The sequence below is a fragment of the Curcuma longa genome, chromosome 21 (assembly GCF_044706935.1).
Source record: "Curcuma longa cultivar G26 ecotype Majalengka, Jawa Barat chromosome 21, ITB_CL_G26_1.1, whole genome shotgun sequence".
Lineage (NCBI taxonomy): Eukaryota > Viridiplantae > Streptophyta > Magnoliopsida > Zingiberales > Zingiberaceae > Curcuma > Curcuma longa.
In genome coordinates, this window is record NC_133881.1 from 2,075,883 (window position 1) to 2,102,224 (window position 26,342).

Here is a 26,342-nt window from a genome sequence, read left to right on the forward strand (position 1 = left end):
GTAAAAATTGAGATATAGAAAGTTTTAAAATAAACAATGCATATTTTTTTGAATAAATCTTTATCATGGAGTAGAAGAAGATTAAGTTTTGTCTTCGAAAAGATTTACGACGATCACCAATGCTGATGTCGACGTCGACATCGACGTTATAGAGTGCGAGCGATTGGATACTGATCGATGACGGCGTGGCTTGTGTGAGAAATGACAATACAAAGATGAAATATTTAAATAGATTAGTTAATTTAAAAATAAATATTTTAAAATAAAATTAAAATTAAAATAAAATATTTTTGAGTTCGTTTCTCCTTCTTTTTGGAGTGTTAGAAATTCTAATGATTTATGAGCATGAAAAGATAAACTTATCTTTCTCTCTTTCTTTTTAACTCATTCCATCCCAAATAAGGATAAAAATTCTTCCTCCTCTTATTTATTTCCAACGTCTCCTCCCAAATGGTGCATCTCTAGTTTGATATACTATATATAGGAGATACAAAATCGAAGGTGTTATCAAGATATTATCCCCGATTTTGATTGGATTTTTCACAAGGTGCATGTCCATATGTATCAGTTTGTAGATCTCAAGTCACGGTAGCATCTAAGTTACCGATGACTCTGTTTCTGAGATGAGATTGATTTTGTAATTTGTGGTGCTTTGTATGATCCGTAAATGAGCATGCAAGTGTTGTTATGTGTGGACATGTGGGACTATGATGTCTTAGTGTTGGTAGTGTCATGAGTTTGATGTAGTTTCTTGTGTGATGAGTAATATGTGTATGCTCAACAGCTAGTGCTTGCCTGAGTTATGCTTATCTTTTGATTGTACATTTGAGGAATCTAACCTTTCTTATTTTATCTATATATAATTTTTTTTAAAAAAACATAAGTAGGAAATAAGGATAAAAAAATTAAAGTAAATATTTGGATCTCATGTGAGATAGATAAATAAAAAATAAAAATATTTAAAAGAAACTGAATTAAAAGTGTGATCCGTTGGATATCTGAATTAAAAGAAAAAAAAATGAAAAAAAAAAGAAAAGTGTGATCCGTTGGGCACCGAGAAAAAGAACGAAAAAAAGAACAAAAAGTGTGATCCGTTGGGCATTGAGAAGCCTTTCCGTTCGTTCCCCAAGGGAGAAGCAACCACGCGAGAAGGCGAATAAAAGCGACGCTCGTCATCGGCAGAAAGGCAAACAAACAAACTTCTCCGGGATAACCATGACCCTGTGCCGACCATCTCTTTTGCCCTCCTCCTCCTCCTCCTCCACCAATCTCCCCTTTCCTCCTTCGTGTTCTCCGCCACTCCCTCCCACTCACTCGCCGTCTTCTCTTCGCCCTTCATTTTCGTTCCTCTCCTCCCCCCGTCGCTCACACAGCCTCGCCTCCTGTTTATCAGCTCGACGTCGCCCAAGGAGCGGCCGTAGGACGGTGCCTCTTTGCACTCTTTCTGACGCTCCCATGGAAGAAACAGCTGCGCTTCAGCATACCGTCCCTCCGGTACCCTCTCTCCCCCTGCATGGCATTGGAGATTCCTGCGTCTCTTTAACTTGAGATCAATCCTCTTGCACTCGATTCGATTGCAGAGATTTTTTATTTTTTTTCCTCAAGTAAATATCTCTTTTTCTTTCTGGGATAAATAAGTCACTTTGAATTATGAAAGAATGCATTAGAAAAAGGAAGACATCGTTGTCAATTTCGTGTCTTATTCAAGTTGTTTTCTCGATCAAATTCATAATAGGAAGTAAGAAACTGATTGAATGAAGATCTGGTATGATTTGGATCAATCTTATCGAGTAGATACACTGAACGTTCTAAAAATGGTGGTGGGTGAATTAGACGATAACACATTGGGCACATTTGTTGTGTTCCAAAGTTCCTTTCAGGGTCTATCCAAAAGATAATCTAGTGTCACATGGGCGTGAATATTTGAAAGGCTAAGCCTGAATAAGTATTATCCAGATGGAGATCTTTCAATTGAGAAGATTATTGTCCAATAGAGAAGAAAATGGAGGATCTTCCATTTAAGAAGATCCCTTGACGTTGTTAATGGAAGAAGATTATGATATGTATAAAGTCAAAGTGTATCCTTGTAAAACTTTGACCGTCTAAATAAGATTTGTGCCATTTGAATTTTATTTCTCTCAAGTTTGTAAAACCATTAGCACAGGTTTGACTAAACTGCAAATCCTGATGGTGACTATGTTATAAAGGTAATTGAGGAATAAATTCAATCCATCTATGTATTTTTTTTGCCACTACTTATTAGTATGCTGAATCCTTTGTCTTGTTTCTAGTCAACTTCTCTAATGTACATGCAGGATTTTCTATCATATGCAAGGGCTTTTTGGGTTACTAAAGCCCTCATTGCTTGGAACATTAGTGATGATGAAACTTCAGTTTCTTTCTATGCTAGTAGGAAGGCTAACCTACACTTTTCAGACAATGGCATTCAAGGTGTGAAACATGATCTCTCGCCCAAGTTCCCATATATTCTATCATATTGCAGACTTCTATGAGTGTGGTATCTTTTAGTTACTATTACTAGTGTACTTTGAAATTGCTGATTTCTTATATCTTTGCTACTTGCTAAGGCAATATTATACTTGTGAGAATATTGGGATTTGTTGACATCTTGCTAAATTAAGCTATTTTTGATGTTTTAAATTTTAAATACAATCCTCCTCCAGAGTTTGAGATCCATACAGGATGATTAGAATCCTTAGCAAATTTTCATTGAACCTTAATAATCAGGATTACTAGATTTTTTAAAGCATACTGTTTTCTTAATATTCTCAGGAGATTTGATGGATCTAGATCCATGCCTATAAAATTTGATATGTTGGCATCAGGCACGACTCCACCACTTCTGCATCCATGTTTGAGACTGATTATTGAGCATGGTTTTGTACATAGTATAATGCTGCGAAATGATTCATATGCTTCAGATTCTTAGAACATTGATTTCATCTTCTTTTATATCCTTTCATACTGTAGCACAATTTTATGAGTGCACAAGGTAAATAACTTAGCTTCCCAAGATCAATTAGTAAGTCGGTCTTTGGAAGTTTTATTATGTCTTATAGCTCTAAATGTTTAATTAATGTTCTAAGTCATTGATACATCATATTAGAATTTAAACTCTTGGGCAAAAAACATAACTAATGCTCCAATGACGACATTATCTAGTACAATCTCTTACACATAAATTATAAATGCATCTTTCTATTTCTAGTTGATTAACATTAAAATGCTCTTTGCCCATTTGGGAAAGAACTTTATTGTGGCACAACATGGACAGTCATGGTCATGGCAATTTTTATAACGTTTTATATTATCTTATTGCAGGTTATGATGTGCAAATTCAGCTTGAAATAGAGCGTTGTGGGCTACCAACAAATGTATGACAAAATTAACTTATCTCTCTATCTACTTTTTGATGTTTGCAAATGGAGAAAGAATGATTTCATTTCACAGAGAACAATGAATGCATCTACAAGCTCCTGTGCTCCTGACATCGAAACTTCATAAATATATGCCCTAACACCATGGCAAAAACAAAAAGTCTATCAATCTCTACTTTTTTAAGCTACACATAGTTTTCTTTAAAATATTGTATTCTTATGAAATATGAAAAGTGTTAACAATCTTGTCAAGTTATCATTTTTTATTGATATGAATTTCGCTGTTCCATGTTTCAGGTAATTCAAAAGTTTCCACACATTGCAACCTATAAAGCATTTAAGTTACCAACTTCTTTAGATGCTGAAAGCCTTCTCAAATGCCAGTTGGCAGTTGCTTCCTATAGTGGTAAATATCAACATGTTGTTCATATCACGCACAAAAGATACACAAGTACACAGTCACACATTCGCAAACTTATAGCTTAGCACAACTTGCTATCTGTATATATTACTTAAGATTTTATTTATTTGCACATGGAAGAGCTACTGGAGAGCCATTCCTTGATGCAATAAGTTGCTCAATTGGAAGTTTGTTTCATTTTTCACATGCAAGGATAAAATGGTGTCCAGTGACCCTCAACAGACCTTACATTGGCTGGAGTCTCATACTCTGTGATAGGTTCCCAACTTGAGTATCCAATGGAGGAAAATAATGTACAGTGTTTAGTGTGGAAGTTGGTATGAGCCGATCTAGGACATTTTCGTATGATGAAAAAAGCTGGTCAAACATTGAATTTGTTGAGGTGATTCAGGACCCGATTTGTTCTAAAGCTCTTCTGAGTGGTTGTAGGCTGGTATCACTGGTTCAAGCTGTAGGAAAAAGTTAATCAAATTCGAATGGAAAGACCAATGTGGCTGTCATCTCTTTGTTACACATCCAAATCCCTATACAATGCAGACATTTCATTTACTAAATTAATCTTTCAATTTTGATGTATTTACATGATTAATTTTAACTTTGGCTATTCCATTTCTGTTTTATAGTTGATGGAAAATGCATGAATGCTACTAGCCTCCAGATACCTGGTGTCCTTGATGACATTTTTGCATACACTGGGCCTCTTGGTGCTACTTTCGACAATGAATCTGTGACACTTCATCTTTGGGCTCCTACAGCACAAGTATGAGATGCTGCTCCAGACCTTGTGAATTTTTCTCCTCTAGGGGGAATTTAATTTGAAGAGCATTTAAAACTAAAACTCAGAATGAGAATTTGCAAACTTCAGGAGCATTTTGACAATAATTAATATCTAGGGCAGATTTTACAAAAAGGGAAAACTTCCTTTTAATGATGATAGTTGTGTTTCCGTTGCAAAAGAAGACAAGCAATGTTACTAACCTTTTGTTCTTTGGAAACTAGGAGGTGAACGTGTGTTTTTATGAGGATCCCTTGGGTGGAGACTTGCTAGAAAGAGTTAAGCTTGAGGAGACAAATGGTGTTTGGAGTGCTGTTGGACCAAGAAGCTGGGAAGGTCTTTATTACGTTTATGAAGTTTCTGTCTATCATCCAAGCATTTTGCAAGTGCAGATTTGCACTGTTGTTGATCCCTATGCTCGTGGGTAAGTTTATTATGATTTGCTACTGAAGGTTCCCCCAGCATATCTAGCTTCAAAATTTCCATAGATCAACTTCAGGATTGATAATCATGGATCACTTTCTCTGGACTAAATTTTAATAAATTTTGTTGGATCAGACTTTCCTCAAATGGTAGGCGAACTTGGTTGGTGAATCTCGATAGCAAAAATCTAAAGCCAGTTGGATGGGATAAATTGGCAGATGAAAAGCCTGAGCTTCTTTCCTTTTCTGATATCAGCATATATGAACTGCATATACGGGATTTCAGGTTGGCCCAATTTGGATTTAGTTTTTCCTTTTAAAAAAAAAAAATTGTCTCTGAACCCTAAAGCTTTGCTATTTGTTTTCTTTCCTTGGAAAATATGTTAGTGGTAGTTGTAAAACATTGATTTCGTTGTCCATGTGTGAAAAAAGGTTACTATGAACATAAATTCCACATTAAGTTGCAATATAGTGCTGGGCTGCCCACCTTAATCGGTGGTTGCATTTATATGTATCTTGTGCCTTATCTTTAAGTGTTTGGATTTGTACTATTGACAACATAAGGTAATTTGGTTCTTTCCACAGGAGCAAATTTAATGCTTATAATGCTATAAACTGCACATTCTGCAAACAGAGGAATATGTGATTAAGTGTAAACAGACCCACATAGCTAAATAACTCGAATGAATAATTTAAAAATAGAAAATTTCATTATCTTCCGTAGTTTAATTTTTTGAAATGCTCCTTACACTTTCAAAGTTGCCATCTTACCATAGAGTTAAAAACTTTGTTGAAATAGCTTCCTCCTCCCTAAACTACTCCCAGATTAACCATCATGTGTGTAATATGTGATAGAATATAAATATACTGCAATTTCAGCTTGCAGTCACCAAGTTGAAGTTTTTGTCGCCTTTGAATTATCAACCCCACTGGAAAGACATCTATTGTCTTATCTAAAAAAACTTTTGATGAAAAATTTCACCGCAGGTTGATTTATAAATCAGTTTGTAGGCGTTGCATACTAGTTTTGTTCTAGTTTTGACGTCACAAGCTGAAATCAATTTATGATTAAAAATATAAATTTTTAGCCACTTTTAATCTACCAATATCACTGCAGATACATTAGAATTTTTTGCTCAAAAAGTTTATTTTGTGGACAAATTTCACTGTAAGCCGATTTGCAAATCAATTGGTGTGCATTTTGTGCCATATTTCATGGTGCAAGCTCATTCGCAATCAACTCGCAGGCTAAAGAATCAAAGATGACGCCACTGGAAAATATATCAGCATTTTTTGACCCCAAAAAACTCTTTAATGAAAATTTTGTCTGCAAGATGATTTGTGAACATGTTTGCAGAGGAATTTCTGATGACATAAGCTGATTACTAAATCAACTCCCACTCTAAAATTCAAAATTTTTTTCCAGTTGAGCTTGTCGACACTAGAAGAGAGATATATCAGAATTGTTTGCTAAAAAAATTTGTTTTGATGAAAAATTCAGCTCAAATTAATTTGCAGATTAGCTTGTGGTCTATTCTGTCACAGTGCACATGGCTGATAGCTCTGTTAGTAATTAAAGGACAACACATTTGGATAAGGGTTTTAAAGTAAGAGCTAAAATGACAACTTTCAAAGTTTTGGGGTAGTTTGAAATGCAAGTAAACTACAGGGGGCAAAATGGAATTTTCTCATTTAATATCAGCAAAGAAAAAACAGTTGTCAATGTATTCTGCTGTTTTTTTTTTGACATTTTTTATTAATAATTAAAAAAATTTAGTCATTGAGAAACTGATTGGTCTAGTCATATGTATGCTAGATTCCACTTATATTGTCACGAGGTATTAATAACTCGTTTGACCTTCCTCTATATTTCATATGGAATAACTCCAAGAGGTTATATATTTTTCCCGGAATATATGATTGCCAGCAAAATAGAATTATAATCCATAGGTATATCTACGGCATATGGAATTGTCGTTTGTGGGTCATAAAGACCTAGATTAGAAACATCTGCAGCATATAAGCTGTCTTTTGTCAATCATAAAGTCTAACAAAATCCTCATTTATTAACATTCAACTTAGTTGTCTTTGGACGTGATCTATAGCTCTATATGCATTTTGAACTGCAATTGTATTTACCTTCTAGGAATTATATATCGAATATGTTATTTTTCTAGAAGAGATACCCGCCTATGTTTGTTATTTTTGTTGCAGCCAACAGTATTCATTTGTGTCGACCTTTTCTTTTGAGATACAAAAAGAAAGTATGCTTGATACATTATCTGTTTGTCAGTGCAAATGATCAAATTGTAGACTTTGATTCTCAAGGTGGCTTCCTTGCCTTCACATCACAGGTAGCATTTATTATGCCAAATATAAAATAAAAACATTTTCGTTTGCAGTAACATAGCACTTCTGTCTACAAGTTATTCTCAGTTACAACAATAAATTCACCAAATTGCTTATGGGGCTGTGTAATATTCTTGTACTGTTTGTGTCCTACTTTCATTTACATATCTGGCTCCTCTTTAGTAGGCTGTGTACCTAGTTGTACTGTCAAGGCATCAAGTGTAACAAGTCAAATCATTGATATATACATGACCACTCTTTGTAACTGTATGTATCAGCATTTCCAATCCATATTTTAAGCCATAATTGTATTCTGGAAGTATCTTTTTCAATGTAAATGATATATACATGACCACTCTTTGTAACTTGATATCTCTGATAGACATTTGTCGTTCCTTGTTCTATTACTTAATATGACATCCTTTACCTTTTCAAGATAGTTTGTGTATCATAATTATTTCTAACTACTATATTTTATGAGTAAGCAACAAATGTAGGATTTGCAAGAACTTTGCTTTGACTCAGTAAGCATCTTCTTTTATTTGCCTCAGCTCTTTTTATACTGACTACTGAGATTTCAGAGAAAATCTTTAATATAGATATACAGACTAAATTTTCAATGTTGTTTAATCTTGGTTTTGTTCACAAATTAACTCTACTATTTTCTTTATTTTAGCACAATTGAGAACTAGGAGATGTATTTTTTGTGTTTAATCAAGTCATCATCTCTTGTTAATTTCCAAGAAATATTTTGTCCTTGCTGTATTTTAAGAAATTTTCTTCACTTGTCCATGTGATGCAGGATTCACTTGGTGCAACCCACTTGAAGAAACTGTGTAATGCTGGTCTAACACATGTCCATTTGCTTCCAAGCTTTCATTTTGCTGGTGTTGACGATGATAAAAACAATTGGAAAAATATTGGTAAAATTTCATGAAATCACATAGCACTGGTTCTTTATGCTAATACTTGTTCCTATTCATTATCACATTATTGTATATGCTCCAAATGTGCAAATGTAGTGTTTTACTGTTTTTAGTTGTTATTACCTCAATTTTCTACATCAGTCTAGTATAAACGCTATTAACAACTTTCTGCTTATGCCTTGTAATCAGTTTGGCTGTTTATGGCGTTTCACCATGTAGCTTGCAAAAGGCCTATTATAGTTGAAAATAATGTGAGAAAAAACTAAGTTTGGATCCGCCTGCAACTCTCTGTTTTGTTTATTAGTCAAAGCTTAAGGAAATGATTTCTGTCTTGTTTAAGTGCAAGATGTACCACTGCCTTGAAGAAAATTAATAGAAAGAGAAACAAAATGAGATAGAAGAGCTTTTGTTGTTTCTAATATGGCAGAATTGAACTATTCCAACAGTCATCACTTAGGTAATTGTTGCACACAAGAACTCAAGGAAAAGAATAATGAAATCAATGATCTGAACAAATTCTGTGGTTGTCCTGAAAATACTGAATTTTTACTTTTGTCAACTAATATTAGAAAATTACTCATTCTAAGCTGGATAAGAAATTATCATATCCAATAATAGAATATAACACACATACATGTAACACATGTCGCTGCATTATTTAATCTTGTTTCTGTTCGTTGGAGACTGCTTCAACTCCAACCTATGTTAGAAACAATTCAACATGATCCAAATTGGGAAAAATAAAAACTTGGCAAATCCATACTAAACACTTATGTGGTTTTTCATCTTGATCAGGATTCAGTTCATATGTACAATTTAATTAAAATTCTTAATGACAGTTCATCACATAAACTATTATCATTGTGGTTGAGGGTGTTTTTTGTGGTTTGCATAATTTTTTTTTTGGTTGAAGTCTTTGTGGTTTGCATAATTTTTTTTGGTTGAAGCACGGATGCCAGTAAGGTAGTAACCCAAACTGTATCCTTTTTGACAGGTGCAGATTGATAACTTTGGCCACTGAAATTGTTGTTTATAGTCCAATAGATAAAAACATTTTGATTGTCATTCGACTTAAATTTTGCAATAATCTAGCTTGTTTCCTGGTTTTGTACCCATGACCTTTTTTTTATTTTAAATATTAGTATTTTATAAATGTTGCTCAACTATGTAATCTCCGTAACTGTCTTTATTTCCTTTTCCATTTAAATAGCTAGCTTCCTTTGTGTTCCATAGATTTTGGCTCTTCAATTTTATTTTCCTAACCTCTTATTAAATGAAATTTTATCTTTACATTATTGCTGATTTAAAGGTTTTACATTGGCTCCATAGATGAAGTTGAAATGGCCAAACTGCCCCCAGATTCTGATAAACAACAAGCAGAAGTGACAGCAATTAAAGATGAAGATGGTTATAACTGGGGGTATATTTAACATTTAATTTCCAGTACTGTATTGTTTTGTTCTTGATATGTGCAGTTGGCTTTATCTGGTAATTTGCAATGCAAGGTACAATCCCGTAATTTGGGGTGTCCCAAAAGGAAGCTATTCTACAGATCCAAATGGACCAAATCGCATTTTGGAATTCCGGAAGATGGTTCAGGTGCAGAGCCTATAGTTTTATCAGATCTCTGTGTAATACTATAATGTGATCTAATCTGTCCTAGATGTTACTTTCAGGCACTTAACCGAATGGGTCTCCGTGTTGTACTCGATGTTGTCTACAACCATTTGGCTGCCAGTGGTCCCTTTGATGACAACTCTGTCCTCGATAAGGTTATGCCTTTTAAAAGATGGCATCATTCACTTGTAAAAAAAGCTCCTTAATCCTTACAACTTTTAAATTCAGATTAATTGTTTATTTTCTTTAATTATAATATTAACTCTTATGAATGAGAGATTCTGCGAAGGGCTAGAGTGAATAGGAAAGACACCTACAGTCCATGGATCAATGTTTTGGATGTGTGCACTAGTTCTGGACCAGATTGCCTTGGTGTCGTATTGACACATGGTTGCAACACTTTGGTGCCTATAGGATATGGTCTGTGGATAGTATGTTAGTTTAAGTCTAAGATGAAATAAGGTAAGAGTAATACATTGCTTATCAATTATCACAAAAATGAATTATACACGCCAAAATTAGGATTTATCTTTTCACAATGAATCTTAAATGAAGTGAAAACTTTGACTTGAAGACAGCCAATCTATGTTTGAATTTTAAAAATGAGCAAGTTGAGACTAGAAAGATTTTAAAAGATTCCTGTGGGAGAGCCATAGTCAAGAGGGTGAGAATTGAAAAGAGAGCTTTGGGAGATCAACCAACAATCCACATTATGGATATGAGTTCTACATTGCCTGAAAGCTTTTAGGAGTGGCTGAAATTAAAATTTTGTGCTGTTCAGCAGAAATTCTGTTGTTCCTTTTCTTTTTTTCCTTTTTTTTTTTTTTCAGAATCCTAGTTTACCAGATTAAGTTGCACTTGCTATTCTTCATAATACAAATAATTTACAGGTTGTTCCTGGATATTACCTTCGAAGAAACACTGAAGGAGGTATTGAGAACAGCACTTGCACGAATAATACAGCTAGTGAGCACTTTATGATGGACCGTTTAATTGTTGATGATCTTACATGCTGGGCTGTGGACTATAAGGTAATCTATTATGGTTTTAAACAAGTACGATATAAGAATTTTCATACTAGAGTCAGTTTATAAATTTGGCGGGTTTGAGTTCAAGGGTATATAAATTGGTGGTTTTGTGTTCTAAAGTCTAAGTCTTAAAATTATTTTTGTTTATTTTCTTCTTGAGTATCTAATGTTATGTTAATCTTGGAGTTTAAATATTAGATTTATGCAATCTCAAATGGAAGCACTGTTATAAAGCTCTTTTCAAAGAAAGATTAGTAAGCTTTTATAGTATATGATTCTCACAAGTGACAATCGCCTTGATTCAAGAGCAAGGTGATTCATGTTTGCACCAAATTTATGATTTTGCCAATGGTTAAAGAACTTATTTTGGCTATTGATTATTCATTTGTCAATGTCACATTACGGTCCTTTTATAGTTGGCACAATATTGTGTTAATATTTGTCGGATATTAGTTGTGTACAAATACATTATCAGATTAATTTGTACTTGCTTGCATGCTATGGCTATGAGAAAGATTTGAACCTTATGGATTAATATCAGCTTTATTGTGCTACATCAGTTATGTGTTTGTATACCTATCATAATGGCCAGTACTGAAGGAGAAAACTACTTTTTAGTGGTAGGCTTCATCATCTACATATCCTCTACCATGCCAAGCCATACACATGCATAAAGAATCTTCTGAATATGTAACTTGAAGGGGTCAGTTGGCAAACTACTATCTCATCACACAACAAGGTTGGTTAGCATGAAATGACAGTGGCACTCTTTCATATCCCTTAGCAATCTCTATCAATTATTAACCTGGCAGAAATGTAAGATGAAACATGCCTTCATGTTATTGGATGTTTGTAGTATAATACCATAGAGGAATCTTGATTTAGTCCAATCAGTGTGGAAGTGGCATTCCTTTTAGTTCTCTCATCCTCCTTGGAAGCGAAATTACTTAATTTAGTCCTAACATTTTGGAAGCTAATATTCTTTTTTATTCTTTCATCCTCTTTGGAAGCAAAATTAGCAATCTTCATATTTCCCTTTAAGTCACATTGGCATTGTGGTGTGCATTGATAAGTTTGTTAATACTTGATGCTGATAAAATAGGATACATTCTTCAATTTTCATGTGTAGCTAGTTAGTTTCTCATAGATACTGTCTGCTGCTGTCTGACAACAGAACATTCAGGATGCTGGGAATTTTTTCACTTTGTTTTTGGTTTATTTTCTGTCTTGATCACCTTCATTGTCTGTGGTTAGATACATGTTGTAACTCAAGTTCAGTTTTTTTTTCTAATCCTGTATTTATAGATAGGAATGTTTCTCGTCAAATTATCTGTCTTTCATGTGCAACTCAAATAAAGAATCGAACTTGGTCCTGAGTTTTGACTTTTGATTACACTTGCAGGTTGATGGTTTCCGGTTTGACCTCATGGGACATATTATGAAGAGCACTATGGTGCATAACCCTCACCTCACTGCTGTTTTCTACCATTCTTATTATTTTCACAACAAATTTAGCACGATCATGACTGTTTCAATTGTGTGTCAAGTAGTGTCCTTTTGTACCAGACTTAGTTAAATGCAGAATCTCCAACTTGTAAAATCAACATAACTTATTTTTCAGTACTGTTGCTTGAGATTAGTGAAATATAAGTGATCAGATAAGAAATGATGATGAACTGTTCATAATTTTAAGTTTAATATTTCATCCTAGAGAAGTTAATAGTCTCTCCTGATGCAATCAGAGTGATCTAGCCCAAAATTTGATCTGTTTGAGGTCATAATTGTTTTTTTGCTTTCAGTACAAAAATTCACCAAAAAGACATCATTATCAGTGTCTCTTAGTCCTGCTGATGATTTACATGCAAAACATCTCCCTGTAATAGTGATTTGGTTGTTTTGGTGGTTAGTCAGTTTTGATGAAATTGGAAGTACGACATTCTGAATTTTCTCCTTCCTGATTATTACTGGTGACATGCTTGCATTATTTGTTGTACACCTATTATTTGTTATTTCAGGTGAAAGCAAAGAGTATTCTTCAAAGCCTGTCTAAAGACAAGGATGGAGTAGATGGTTCAATGATATATATGTGAGTGATTTGGTTTATTCATTATCGGTTATATTCTTGTTGTTGAACATTTTGGTAGAAGCATGTGGTCGTTTTGACTGAGATTTATACATAAAAGTGTGTCTTTGATTTTGTAAACTTGCCATTTATTAGTTACGGTGAAGGATGGGACTTTGGTGAGGTTGCAAACAATAAGCGAGGGATCAATGCGACACAATTTAACCTACCAGGAACTGGAATCGGGAGGTACTCTATCTTGTCATAAGTTAGTTTTTGTTGCAACATTTTTTTAAAAAAAATTTGCAAGAGTTAATTTATTCCCAAGAAATATATACGAATTAAAAGCCACTCATGGTTTCATATTAACTTCTTGATTCCTCGGTGTGGTTTAACTATAGAAGTGTGAATACATGCATTATTTGCATGCTTGAGATATATCATATTAGGCTTAAGATGAGGGCTTTCTTCTAATGGAATGTGATGAGTAAGCTTATATATTTTTTTTCCTTTGATGATTGGCGATTGGCATGCCAGGATACCATGGCATAGCATTATGTTCTACTGCTGAATAAATTCCATTAAATCATGCTGATTTTTTTAAAATTATCCTAAATCCTTTGAATGCCATAGAAAATTGCAAATTGGTCATGAAGCTATGAACCGGATGTAAAAAAACATAGAGCACAGTATAATAGGAGTGATCAAGAAAAACAATTCAGTGATGAGCACAATTTCTGATTTGATATTTCCCCGTCACGAGATTGTCGACTGGTATATGCAACCCCATAAGGCTGGTCGTTAAGGCATACAAATTTATTCTAGTGCCGCGTCAAATTATATCAATCAAACCTAATCTCATTATTGGCCATGGATCTGCCTTGTGTTTGTCCTTTTCCTTTTCCTCTATCACTACATACATTCACTTGTGGTTTAATGTGTTGATAGACACCCCAATCCATGGATAGACACCCCAGTCCATGGAAGAAATACAAGTATTTGTTTTTGATGGAAAATGTTATTGGTTGGTGGTTAATGCAAACAAGGAATTAAGTTTTAAAAGATTTAGATTTTGTAAAATTGATTTTGGTAACATATCTTCTTTAGGAGAATTAGTTTTTGAGGAATTATTTTAAAATTAGGAGTTAATTTTGGTATATTTAAATTTTGAAGAGAAATGGTAGGAGTTTGGTTTATATTGATTTAGAATTTGATTATTTTCCTAGTTTGTTTAGGTTGGGCTCTATAAAAGATGTAATTCTTCAATTGTTCTTCTAATTCAATAAAAAATCCACTTTGTGAGTTTTGTTCTCTCTATGAATTTATTTTATTTTTCTATATAAGATAGGTATCCCTCATGCCGTGTCAATTGATCATAATTCTCTATGTGAGTTTCAATTTAATTTTGATGCTACATTTATTCAGTATCAAAGTGTCACTATGCATCAATTTGGTATCAATGCCAATCGTATTTGTCTAGTGTTGTTCAAGAAGGCCAAATAGTCTAAACTGTGGTTTGAAATCTTGTACCGTATTAGGTGGCATAGTCGAAACATGTCATTTGGATAAATTACCGAAACTCAATACAAGTAATCTATTCTATGTAATTGTGTTGATCATGTTGATGAGTGTGTACATTAGACACCTCTTGACATAAAATTTGTTTTTTTTGTAGCCTTTAATATCAACATTGTACCATATAGGCGGAATATAAAGTCCGAAATTAGGTATATAGTTGTGTTCTCTTCTTTTTTATCTCCTTCGTCCTTCCCCTCCAATTCTCCATCAGCGCCATACATTGAAACATCAAGACAGTCAGCCAAAGTCTGAAGCTTGAGATTTTTAAACCTTGTCTAAACACAAGTTATTAATTAGATTGACTTGAAGTAGTCCTTGGGTGGCAGGTACTAGAGTCAAGATAGAGGGTATGATTACAAAATTTTGTGTTTAGGCTACCAAATATTGTATAGATCTTCATTTACATAACTATACTCTCTCTTAAATTGCAATTGCATTACTATATGAGGTAAATGAACATTTCCTTTTGCTTCATTTGTTTAGTTTTGCGTGAAGTTTTCTGATTCATTGAATCTGACAAATTTATTTTAATGAGCCAAAATTGAATTCTTGATTTGAATAAAACTGCACCTTTTCTTCTTATGTGCATTTACATCATTATTCCTACCCAGTATCATTGTGTTGTCTAATATTTCCTTTTTTAATTTTGTTTACACACATTTTACTGGATTCTTTATTTTTTGAATCAACAGTTTCAATGATCGAATACGTGATGCAGTTTTAGGTGGATCACCATTTGGTCATCCACTTCAGCAAGGGTTTGTTACTGGTTTATCATTGGAGGTACTCTTGCTGAACTTTGCATTTCCTTCTCAATTTATTATTTTTTTACTTTGTTGTTTTATAGCTATAACTGTAACTATGCCAGTTCTAGTGCTAGTGTTGGTGGTCATGCTAGCCAAATTAGTCCATTCAGTAACGAAGGAACTTTAACAAAGTAGTCACCCAAAGAGGCTCCTGAATTTTGTCCTAGTCAACATGAATTGGGTTAATCCTCATTTGTCTTAGTTAGCATGAATTGACTAATTGGGATTTCACTTCATTAGGAAACAATTCAGTAAAATAGCATTTTAATCAACTATTCCCCTTGCATAGTATAATCCCTAAATCTGCAATAGTTTGTTTGAATTGATTGATAAAAATGGTATCAATGAAATGGAACCTCAATAATCCAATTGGTACTTACTATGATGACAATGTAGACTTTGATCAACTTGAAGAACCAATTTGGACTTGCGTATTCTTAGCTAGATATCAAAGATCTGTTAGTTGGAGAAACAATATAGTTTTGACTTTACCTTAATTAGTAAATACTAAATACTACTATTGTTTTGTACCTTAGAACTTTGCTACAAAGTATATCAGAAAGTGTTGTCTGAGAAGTTCAATTGAAGAGTAATATCACAAGTTTAATCCATGAAAAGGTGTTAATCTGGTTATTTGTTAGATATAAACTATATGGATAGTTTATATCTTGAAACCTCCATTTTTCCCCCTTAAGCATGAAATATACATGTTGTACTAATATGATTTTTTCCCTTTTAAGCCTAACGGATATGACCATGGTGATAAATCTGTCACGGATCTTATGCTGTCATCTTCTGCAGATCACATACAGGTTTCCTTCTTTATTTACTGATGTCTAATGCGTTTGACGTCTCGCTTTAGTAGGTTTATTTTTCCCTCCTATCTTTGAATGCTTGAGGTTGTTGCTTGGGTAAGATTAGCTTTAACAAAGTCACCTAACTTGGGCACTATGCAATGCAATAATAGGATGAGAAGGATAATGCCAAAGTTAAAGGATGAGCCTAAAAGGGTAGCCTAGATGCTGATACAGACATCCTTGAGACTCTCCACTAGCTTCTAGGATTCTGATGCTGCAAGAAAACAAATGCCCTAATTCACCTAGCACTGACCTTACTGGATCGCCTGTAGAATCCTCCTCAGTTAAAAGTAGGAAAGTGCTCAATTATATAATTCTATATGTTCACTGAGCTATTTGAATAATGTGTATCATTCTTCCTTTTCTCGTGGTAAATTTTCTCTTGTGGTGTTTATACTTTCTACCTCCTCCTTGTTATCTTAACGACAATAAGTCATGAGGCTATATTGTCACTAATATTTGGGTCTTTTAAATTATTGTTAAATAGACTTTTCTTTCTTCTCCCTCTATCCCTCATGCCTTCTCTATCAATCAGCTTGTCTAACAATAGAAGTTAGACCATTCCACCACTTTCCTACTTGCATATTGAGCTATTTAAATTTCATTTTTGTCTGAAATTCAAATGATGAATGGTCGATGATGTTTCTCCAAAGTTAACCAAGGAAATATTCATGTTTGCATTTAAATGTTGAGCTAGTATTCACAACATGTGGCTACCAAAAGAAGAAAAAAAAAAAGGTGACTTGTTTGGTGGATCGGTGATGATAGAAGATGACTAACTGATTTATAGATCAGCAGCTATGATTTTTAATTTTTTTTTAAAGTTTGATGAAATGACCATTTAGCACAAATGCTGAAGCAAGAGGTACAGTCATACATAGCCAAAACTAACTGGGTTGGTTTAAGCCTAACACGGGGGCTGACTTAATTGATCCAAGAGTATAATTTTTATAACTATTAAAGCTCAAGAGGGAGCTCAATCCCACTGAAAATGCTAAGGCATGTAGGTGGGAGACCTTTTGTTATTACGCTATTTTAAGAACTCTTATTTGGAGTTGTGAGATTAAGAGATGGAGTTTTCTACTTTCTTTCTGTACTCTTTTTTGTATCCATCTTCACTCCCAACATTGTTAGAGGTGAATGATTTACTCTGATAGTCTAATAGTATGCTAACGTGCAAGAGGAAGCTCGATCCAACTTAAAATTTCAAAACATTAAGTGGGGGACCCTTAGGTATTTAAGCATATTTTAGTGGGATAGTGGAGTTTATCCTCTATTTAAAAATAACTGATACTAGCAAAATTTCAGCACAAATTTCGCTTTGATATCTTGAAAGCTTTTGTGCTTACTCTAGAAACTTGTGCTGTTAGGAAAGGCCAAAATTATAGTGTATTTGAAGTCTTGAGCATAATCTCTTGAAGCTCTATTTAAATAGTGTTTGTTAGATCTTTCAAATTTGAAAATACTTTACTTTTTTTCCCCCTCATACCACTTTAGGGTGGAAACAGAAATTGCTACACTTTATATGTTCCCCGCTGATGTGGGGTGTTTCTGTTTCACATCTTCTATGATTTTTTTCTGGTTCATGTTTTGTTCCAAGGTTGCATCCTTTAAAGAGTTGTCACTGGTTCTGATATCCTGTTTCTTAAGGAATGGCAAAGGCTTAATCTAGGTACACAGTAGACCCACCATGGCCTATAAACAACAAACTATTATCTATATAAGCAATTAACATCGTAGAATTAATCCTATACCATGCCAACAACCTTTTCTAAATTAGGTTACTGAAAAAGAAACTACCAGTTTTTTGGACTAGCCTAATTGTATCGGTGCAGGACTTTGTTTTACCAAGTAACTACTGAAAATAATATTGCAACGAGGTTTTTCATAACTTCAAATGCTAAATGTAGAAAATATGTCTCAAATTTCAAAATAAATCTAAGGTTCTATAAATAATTTGATGAATTCAACTTTTGCTATGACTAGTATGTTTATAATACTCATGACTTTTGATCTTCTGCTAAGTTATTATTATATTTATGCAAGTATTTGATCCAACTAATGATGTTGCTTTATTTCTGAAGGTTGGATTAGCTGCTAACCTAATGGACTTTGTCCTAACTTGTCAAGATGGAACAACAGTAAGAGCTGATTTGCTATTTTTTGATTAGCTCTCTATATCCTTGGACTACATATATTAACACGATATGTTAATTCTATCTTCTGTAATGTGTCAAATTCCTAATTAAATAGGTTTTTTGATAAATGTTTTCGGTTTCAAGCATAGTTTTAAGTATGGGCAGTACTGATGTTTGTACAGAGTGGTATGGCTGTAAGTAGAATGCACTTGCTGAGCATATGGCTACTATGTCCAAGTCCGATTGATTCATTACATGACTAGACTAGACTATTCCAACTGAAGCAGTAAATGTTGTTTAGGGTTTTATTTTTATTTTTTCTCTTTTCTGTTGTTTTGTTTTCTTAGGACATGTTTCCCTCTTTTTGTCTTGTGTCTTACTCTAATTTTCGTATCTCCTTCCTCTTCCATCTTTATTCCTTTGTTTTCTCTTTCTCTTCCTTTGGCATTGAATTGGCATAACTACCAATTTAGAGTGTCAATATGTACTGTATCAACCTAACACCAACCATTATCCAGCATGGACTGATACTTTGAACATATGCTCTCATCTTGAAAATTAAAACTGTCTTCTTTGATGCAACAGTGTTCCAGATGTACAATGACAACATGTATATTTCACATGAACTAATATCATCTTATGATACTGTTGATACAAAAGGATATATGGTTCTATACTTCTTCATTACAATGTTAATGTAGCATGGTATTATACATGGTTCCATATTGTGTGTATAACATTTTCTCACCTGGCATTTCTGGTCTCACATTGATCATATCTGTGCTATCTATCTGCGAAGAACCTTGTAATGTGAAAATAGTTTCAATAATGCTTTTCTGCCTCAAGTGAAGATTGTCACAAAAAGTTAACTAAGTGCCCACCAACCTTTATTGCAATGCTCCGATTTACATCTAATACCCCTTAAATAGTGTAGTTCTCTTGTGCTTGGGGATAATGGATCACAACTCATCATGGTCTAAGGTAGAAACTACTCAGGTTCTTAAGGAAGGGAAAGAAAAGCTATTTTTGTGAGAAGTGTTGATCGGATGATACTTTGAGAGGGGAGGGAGATGATTGTTGGAAGATGGTGGTAAAGGGGAGGGATGAACCTTTCATAGAGAAGGGGTGGGGAGGGGCTGTTGTGATTAGCTAAGGGGGCCGTGTTGGCTGGCAGCTTGGTGATGGTGGCGGCATCAATTGGGTGAGGAAGGGCAATAGTAGCAGTGGCGGGCAGCGCCTGCATTGTGGTTCAAGGGAAGGCAGCAGCAAGGTTCTCCTGTGCCTCCTTTTTTTATTATATATTATATATATTCTAACAGTATGAAGTCTGGTTGATCACTGAAAATATCATAGTAATACAGTAGGTGATACAACAGATATACTCTAGGTTTAAAGTTCTGGTGCTGAGTCCATTTCAGTCTCAGCTCAGAATGGTTTGGTACTGGTGCCATTCTGGCTAGCTGACAACATGGTTCCCTGATGCCATAACCAATTGAGTTTTTTGATCATGCATCCAAATAGCCAATTTCATTACAGGTAACCTGATACTCCAAATGAACATGAGAAAGATTTGTTTCTAAACAAATACAGTATGCTGGTTTCTTAGTAAATGTTTCAGAAATATTTTGGTATCTTCTTCATGTGAACAACAATAATAACTACTGAGAATTGTATTTCTAATTCTCATTTATATTGTACTATCTAAATTGCTCTTATTGTTATTCTTAAAACCCATATATGAAGAAAAGCAAGTTCACTTTAGGATGCTATCATGAGCATAATCAAGCTTCTAGATCTAATACTGAAGCTGTATGGACGAGTAATATTTAGCACTTACATACATTTATGGAAAAAATTCGTGTATGACTTATCTTAGACTTTTAGCTGCTAATTATGTTTGTTTTCTGATGAAGACTTTGTTTAGTCATTAAAATTTTCTAGGTATTCTCACTCTAATATAAGCGAGTCTATTATTTCTTTATTTATTCCTTCTGTCAATGATGCTCTTCTTTGCTTATGATCTAATGGGAATGAGATTGTTTTTCTGCATTCTGTAGTCTGTACTAAATCCTTTAAAGTTTTGTATGTATGATGCCAACTTACCATGTGATTTTTATGAATACTTACTGTCAACAGAAGAAAGGCTCTGAATTTTATACCTATGATGGGAAGTCAGTGGGATTCACTTTATCTCCTGTGGAAATTGTAAGTCTCATAAATTCTAGACAGCAGCGGCTTAATTCTTGTCAATGTTTAGGCTTTGCTTGTTTTTCCAATATATAAGGTGGCTGTGAATAACAGTTTCTTTCCACCATCTGAGATTTTAATTAACCAGGATGCTTGCATAACTTTTCCTTTTACTCAGATTCATTTAAAACCTGATCGTGGACATTAAATTGTGTTCAAACAGCTTGCCACATTATTCCTTAAACCTGTATTTTAGGGGGGAAATGCCAGATTGTTTAATCACCACACCTACTGATGGTGCACCATTTCTAGTGTGTAATATTTCAGTTGTTATGTGTGTCAAGGGTAGGCCACAAAAAGCTTCCCTAGTAGGCATCATCTGAATTATAAATGGAAAAAGGTTGGACCACATCTTTTGAATCAAATGAAGTTTTAATATAGTTCGCCCTTCTCCCTTTGATCACTTCCCACATTTCTTATGAATCCTGGCACATGGGCGTAAAACAGCACAAAGGTACGCACATGCACATATTAGAGTGTGCTTACCACCAGGTAATCATATAGGAATAACTGTCTATCATGCAAAATGATGCTCAATAATCAATATAAGCTTGCGCCTTGAGGGAAATTTTTGCTCATTACATCATATAAGTTAAACTTAGAAGTTTTATGCTGTTGATTGCTGGAGCAATTAGTGCACTATTGAAAAGTTTATTTGATGATATCTCCTGATGTTCTGTATTACAGGTTAACTATGTGTCTGCTCATGACAATGAAACTTTGTTCGACATAATCAGTATGAAGGTTGTATTTTTTTTCCTCCAAAATCTTCCTCTGAAAAATTGTTTTTCCAAACTAACGAAGGAGTTAGGATGCTTATGCTTTGATAAGGTTTTTTTGGTGGTTTTATTGAGAACGAAATTTATTCATAGTTAAATACACAATGAATGATTATCTACAAACTCATTTATTTCATCTGAAATCTTTGGACCTGTCCTTTGTGGTTACATTTATGTGCAGACTCCAATGGAACTCTCAGTAGATGATAGGTGCAGGATGAACCATTTGGCAACAAGTATTGTAGCACTTTCCCAGGTTCTTTTTGTGCTTTAACAGTTCAGTAGTTGTGTTTCATTAATGAATTTCTAGATTCCAATATTCGTTTATGTTAATTTTTTGTAGCAAATTGTTGAATTATTGGATTACTAAGGTTATTGATCTAGTGGGTCTGGTCCTAGGCTAGTTCTAGATTAAGGATTTTATAATGAGTCTACATGTGCCCACATTTATAAAGTTATTTCGCTCTAATTTGCAATACAATATTTCATTCCCCTTAAGGGAGGCTGCTGACCTCTCCCGTTTCTCTACATCCTCAATCTTGTGCTTTCCTAGTCACAAGTTTGATCCCCTTCTTTGTCTGTGTCAACATCAATTATGTCCTCCCCCTTGTTGCCAAGGTTGGCTGAGTCATCAAAGCCAACAGCACCAAATGCCACTACAGCACCAGCCAAAGTCTCTTGTCATTGGTCTGGACCACTGGCGTTTGTGTGAGAAGCAGCGACAAAAGCACTAACAATGAAGGATTTGAGAGGTTGGTCACCTCATCCCCATGCACCTCTGTTGATACCAACAATAAACATCACTTCTGCACGTGGACACCAAGCAAAACCCTACTCATCTCTTCTTGGGCTCCCTCATTCTGCACATAGTCCTTCTAGGCCTCCTGCAAACCAGTGTCTTCTTCCAGAAGCCCAAGTATGCACAGAAAAGAGCTGCTGAGATGTCTGGAATGCTCTTGCATGATTTTTCTGCATCTGTCTCATAGTGCTTAGTGAAGTGCCCCCACATGCATCTATGCCACCCTCTCACCCATCTTTTGTGATGCTTACAGCCATTGCAGTATCGTCTTTGCACACAATCTATGCCGTGCCCACTTGTCCTACATCTTGTGTTGTTTTTTATAATATAATGGATCTAATTCCTTCTACCTGCTCTTAACAAGCAAATCCAATTCTTTTCTTCTTTTCCTCATCTCTTTTTCCTTTGTTTGCATTTGTTTTCCTGTTTTATATATTTGAGTGTTGTTTATGAGTCACCTAGAAGCTAGTGAGATGTGAATAGAGAAAAATATCATGATCTCATTTTGCTTCCTTTAACAAAGGGTTGAGCTTTTCCATTCATCTTCTCTCTAGGAGCCTTGATGTTTTCTTTTTTCCCAAGTTTATTGCTTGTAGATATAATCACCACTTTAAGGAGAAGAACACTCGAGATTTATATCTCTCTTCATCTTAGTTTAATTTCATTTTTTTTTCTATGTTTACCCTCGCTTATTGTCGCTCTAGTTTGTTTACATTATAGGGATCATTGCTTGTGTTTTCCATCTTCTAAAGGTTTGTGAATTTGAGATTGAAGGGATCATTAGATGTGTGTTGCACTAAAACCTTAAGTTTTGTTTCACTTGCATGTGAAAATTATGAATTGGAGTTTTATAGTTTTCATGTTTAGTTTGTGTTTTGCATACCAGATAAGCTTTTTTAATGTAACAAGCTTAGTATTATGCGCCATCTTGAGGAGTGTTTGAGGCCGTTAGATTTTTGGTCTAGTGCGTATGGTTCCACAATAGTACTTCTAGATTTATTTTATCATGAGTTTATATATGCAATCCTAACAAGATTGATTATTTCGCTATAATATGCAGTACAATATTTCTATTCCCTGAATTCTACACAAACTATCAAATTTATTAGTATTTTCTTTCTAGTCACTATTATTAATATTCCCATTTTAATGTTTATTTATGAACAAACTAACTATCAGATTTGTTAGTATTTTTTTTCTAGCCAACATTAATTGTATTCTTGAACTCAAGTATATTTAGCATTAGTAGTTGAGCAAAAGAATTTTCCTTACATTCATAATTTTCAACGAAAATATAAATATATATGATTTGTCAATCGACAACAACAATCAAACCTAATCCCACTAGGTGGGGTAGGTTATATATTCTTCTACGCCATTGGGCTTTATCCCCTACTATATTATCATCTATATTTAAATAAGTTTTATCTTATTTTATTGTTGCTAACTAAGTTTTTTATAGTCTTCCTTTTCCTCGTTTGATGTGCATATTTGTCATAGTTTCTCATCGTCTAACTGGAGCATTTATTTGTTCGTCTAAATACATGTCCGTACCATCTTAAACGTGTCTTTCGGAGTTTTTCCTTAATACGTGCAATTCTGACTCTCTCTAATGTTGTCATTTCTTAATTTGTTCATCCTCTTTGCGATTTCATCTTCTGCTTATGTACTGGAGTCATTGCCCAACACCTTAATATGATTTGTCAATCACATTTTCATATATTTATATATTCATTATCAGTAGCAATTTGGTTGGTATTTTTTTAGCTATCCTTTGGCACGATGCAATCTGGGAGCTGATTTTCAACTAAAACTTTCATTGCTTCCAACTAAGACTAATACATTAGCTCTTTCTAGATCCATGTCAATAAAGTTGCTTCTCTGTTTAACCCATTTAAAACCAATATCTTCCCTAGGGTTACTCAAGATCTAGCAGCTGCATACAAGCTAACTGGGTTATGATGACAACTAGAAGGCACAGGATCACAGACTTACAGGTGACAAGTGAGAGGTAGTGGCAGTGGAGAAAGAGGAAGCGCTGACTGGCACCAAGTAAAGAATAGGATTTGTATTGTTATTGTGCCTAGGAGATCCATGTTTAATCAAAATTAAAGTCTGGAACTAAGTCTATTTTCTAACATATTGCCTCCACAAAACACTTGATTGTTTGCAAGATGAATGGTCACTTGATTGTCAAAGTTTATTAAATTTTATATATTTTTTTGTGTAAGTTGGCTATTGTTTCTTGTTATTGATCATATTGATAGCATCCATAGCAACTTCTGACTTTTTTATTTACTTGCCTTAATTAGGGTATCCCTTTTTTTCATTGTGGGGATGAGATTTTGCGGTCAAAGTCACTTGATCGTGATTCATATAATTCTGGTGATTGGTTTAACAGGTTAGATGTTCCCTCACCTCAGAGTTGTAATGTTTGTTTTAGCTAGTTGATAGGCTTTTGTTCTCCATTTCAGAATTTTGTTCGAGGAGAAAATTCAGATACCGTTTGTTTAAACCAATGACACTATCCTTAATGCTTTACTTTCCATTTTTTAAGACTTGACTTCACTTACCAAGCGAACAATTGGGGTGTTGGACTTCCTCCACGAGAAAAGAATGAATATAATTGGCCACTGTAAGTTCTTACAGCATTTTAGTTGTAATATGGTATTTTCCTATATGTATATTTCTTTTCTAGTTCTGAAGCAAACTCGCCTTTTTTTCCAAAAAAAAAAATTGGTTGAAATTGTAATTTTTTTTATCTATTCATCACCACAGGATCAAACCAAGGTTAGCAAACCCATCATTCAAGCCTCAGAAACATCACATTCTTGCAGCTGTTGATAACTTTGTAGACCTATTAAAGATCAGATATTCTTCTCCTCTCTTTCGTTTGAGAACTGCAAATGCCATTCAAGTAAGGCTGCTGACTTAAATCTCGAATATAATCACTTTGCTAATCGAGGATATATAAAGTCAATAGGAAGGTCAACATTTTTCTGTTTCTTGTACCTGATATGGAACTAATTGTGCTGGATGGACCAGTTGTTTACAACTGATATTACTTACCTCAGTAGTGTACAAAGCTACACAAATGTATATGGAGTAGGTTCAACATGCATTCTTGCATTTGCCCAAGTATACGACCGTATATACTTAATGGAAGGCATGAATATTCACAACTTTGCAAGGGCCATCTTTCCAAGTATTTAGGAGTTGACCCTAAGCTACTAAGCTTAATCTCCACATATTGTTCCAGTTGTACACTTGGAACTGCAAAGGTTGCATCACAATAGGAAAGTTTCACTTGCAAAATATTGTCTTTAACCCTATTACCAATCATCTGACTCCCCACCTCAGGAAAGGCTCCACTTTCATAATACAGGGCCCTCCTGGGTCCGAGGAATTATCGCTATGAGCATCGAAGATGGTGACGCTGAAAAACCTGGCATGGCTCAACTTGACCCTGTGTAAGTCACAAATGCGAAAATGGAATTTTGTTTGTCATCCAAAGGAATTGTAGCTCCACCAATTCACAGAAGCTCAGGATTCTAACAGTTTGGCTTCTTCGTTGCAGTTACTCTCTTGTGGTTGTATTGTTCAATGTTTGTCCTACCCAAGTTTCACTAGAAATTCCGGCATTGAAGTCGAGAACACTGCAACTGCATCCTGTGCAGGTAATTTTTTTTTTGTCTTTTGTCTTTTTTTCTTTTTTCTTCAATGGCAAACAACATGATTTTGATTGTGGATTATGGATCTAATGCAGTTAAACTCGGTGGATAATGTAGTGAAGCAATCAGCATACGATGCCTCTTCTGGGTGTTTCATTATTCCTCCGAGGACCACGTCCGTGTTCGTTGAACTGCGCAATACTTGAATCTCTCCGTCTCTCTCTCTCTCTCTCTCTGCTCCTTTTTTTCCAATCGTTTCAAGTGGGTTTTTCCAAGTTCCAAAATAAAATGATCACGATCTTTTTTTTTTTAACGCTCAATGCAACCTCGAAGTTCATAGAAATTTTAATATTCTGTTGCAAATTTCTTATCATCACGTATTATGATGCTTAAATCATAAGGAGGATAGTCATGACTAATTTTCTAGAGATGATTGATCTGGTCCTTTTTGATGGACCATCAAAATAAA

General features: G+C 34.5%; 1 protein-coding gene across 1 annotated transcript; it reads left to right on the forward strand.

Moving 5' to 3' along the window:
- Positions 1–1,203: 1,203 nt before the first annotated feature.
- On the forward strand, positions 1,204–26,281 carry LOC141814761 (pullulanase 1, chloroplastic). The gene is made up of 28 exons (XM_074702707.1): positions 1,204–1,494; positions 2,316–2,451; positions 3,343–3,395; positions 3,696–3,804; positions 4,443–4,579; positions 4,819–5,018; positions 5,153–5,302; positions 7,310–7,370; positions 8,168–8,288; positions 9,621–9,711; positions 9,797–9,890; positions 9,968–10,063; positions 10,799–10,939; positions 12,339–12,389; positions 12,952–13,022; positions 13,155–13,247; positions 15,269–15,359; positions 16,123–16,194; positions 18,324–18,380; positions 20,514–20,582; positions 21,312–21,368; positions 21,585–21,659; positions 24,515–24,603; positions 24,760–24,837; positions 24,981–25,119; positions 25,563–25,672; positions 25,780–25,879; positions 25,969–26,281. Exons 1-28 carry the CDS (start codon positions 1,216–1,218, stop codon positions 26,077–26,079), a joined length of 2,931 nt encoding a protein of 976 aa, XP_074558808.1. The 5' UTR covers positions 1,204–1,215; the 3' UTR covers positions 26,080–26,281.
- Positions 26,282–26,342: the final 61 nt, after the last annotated feature.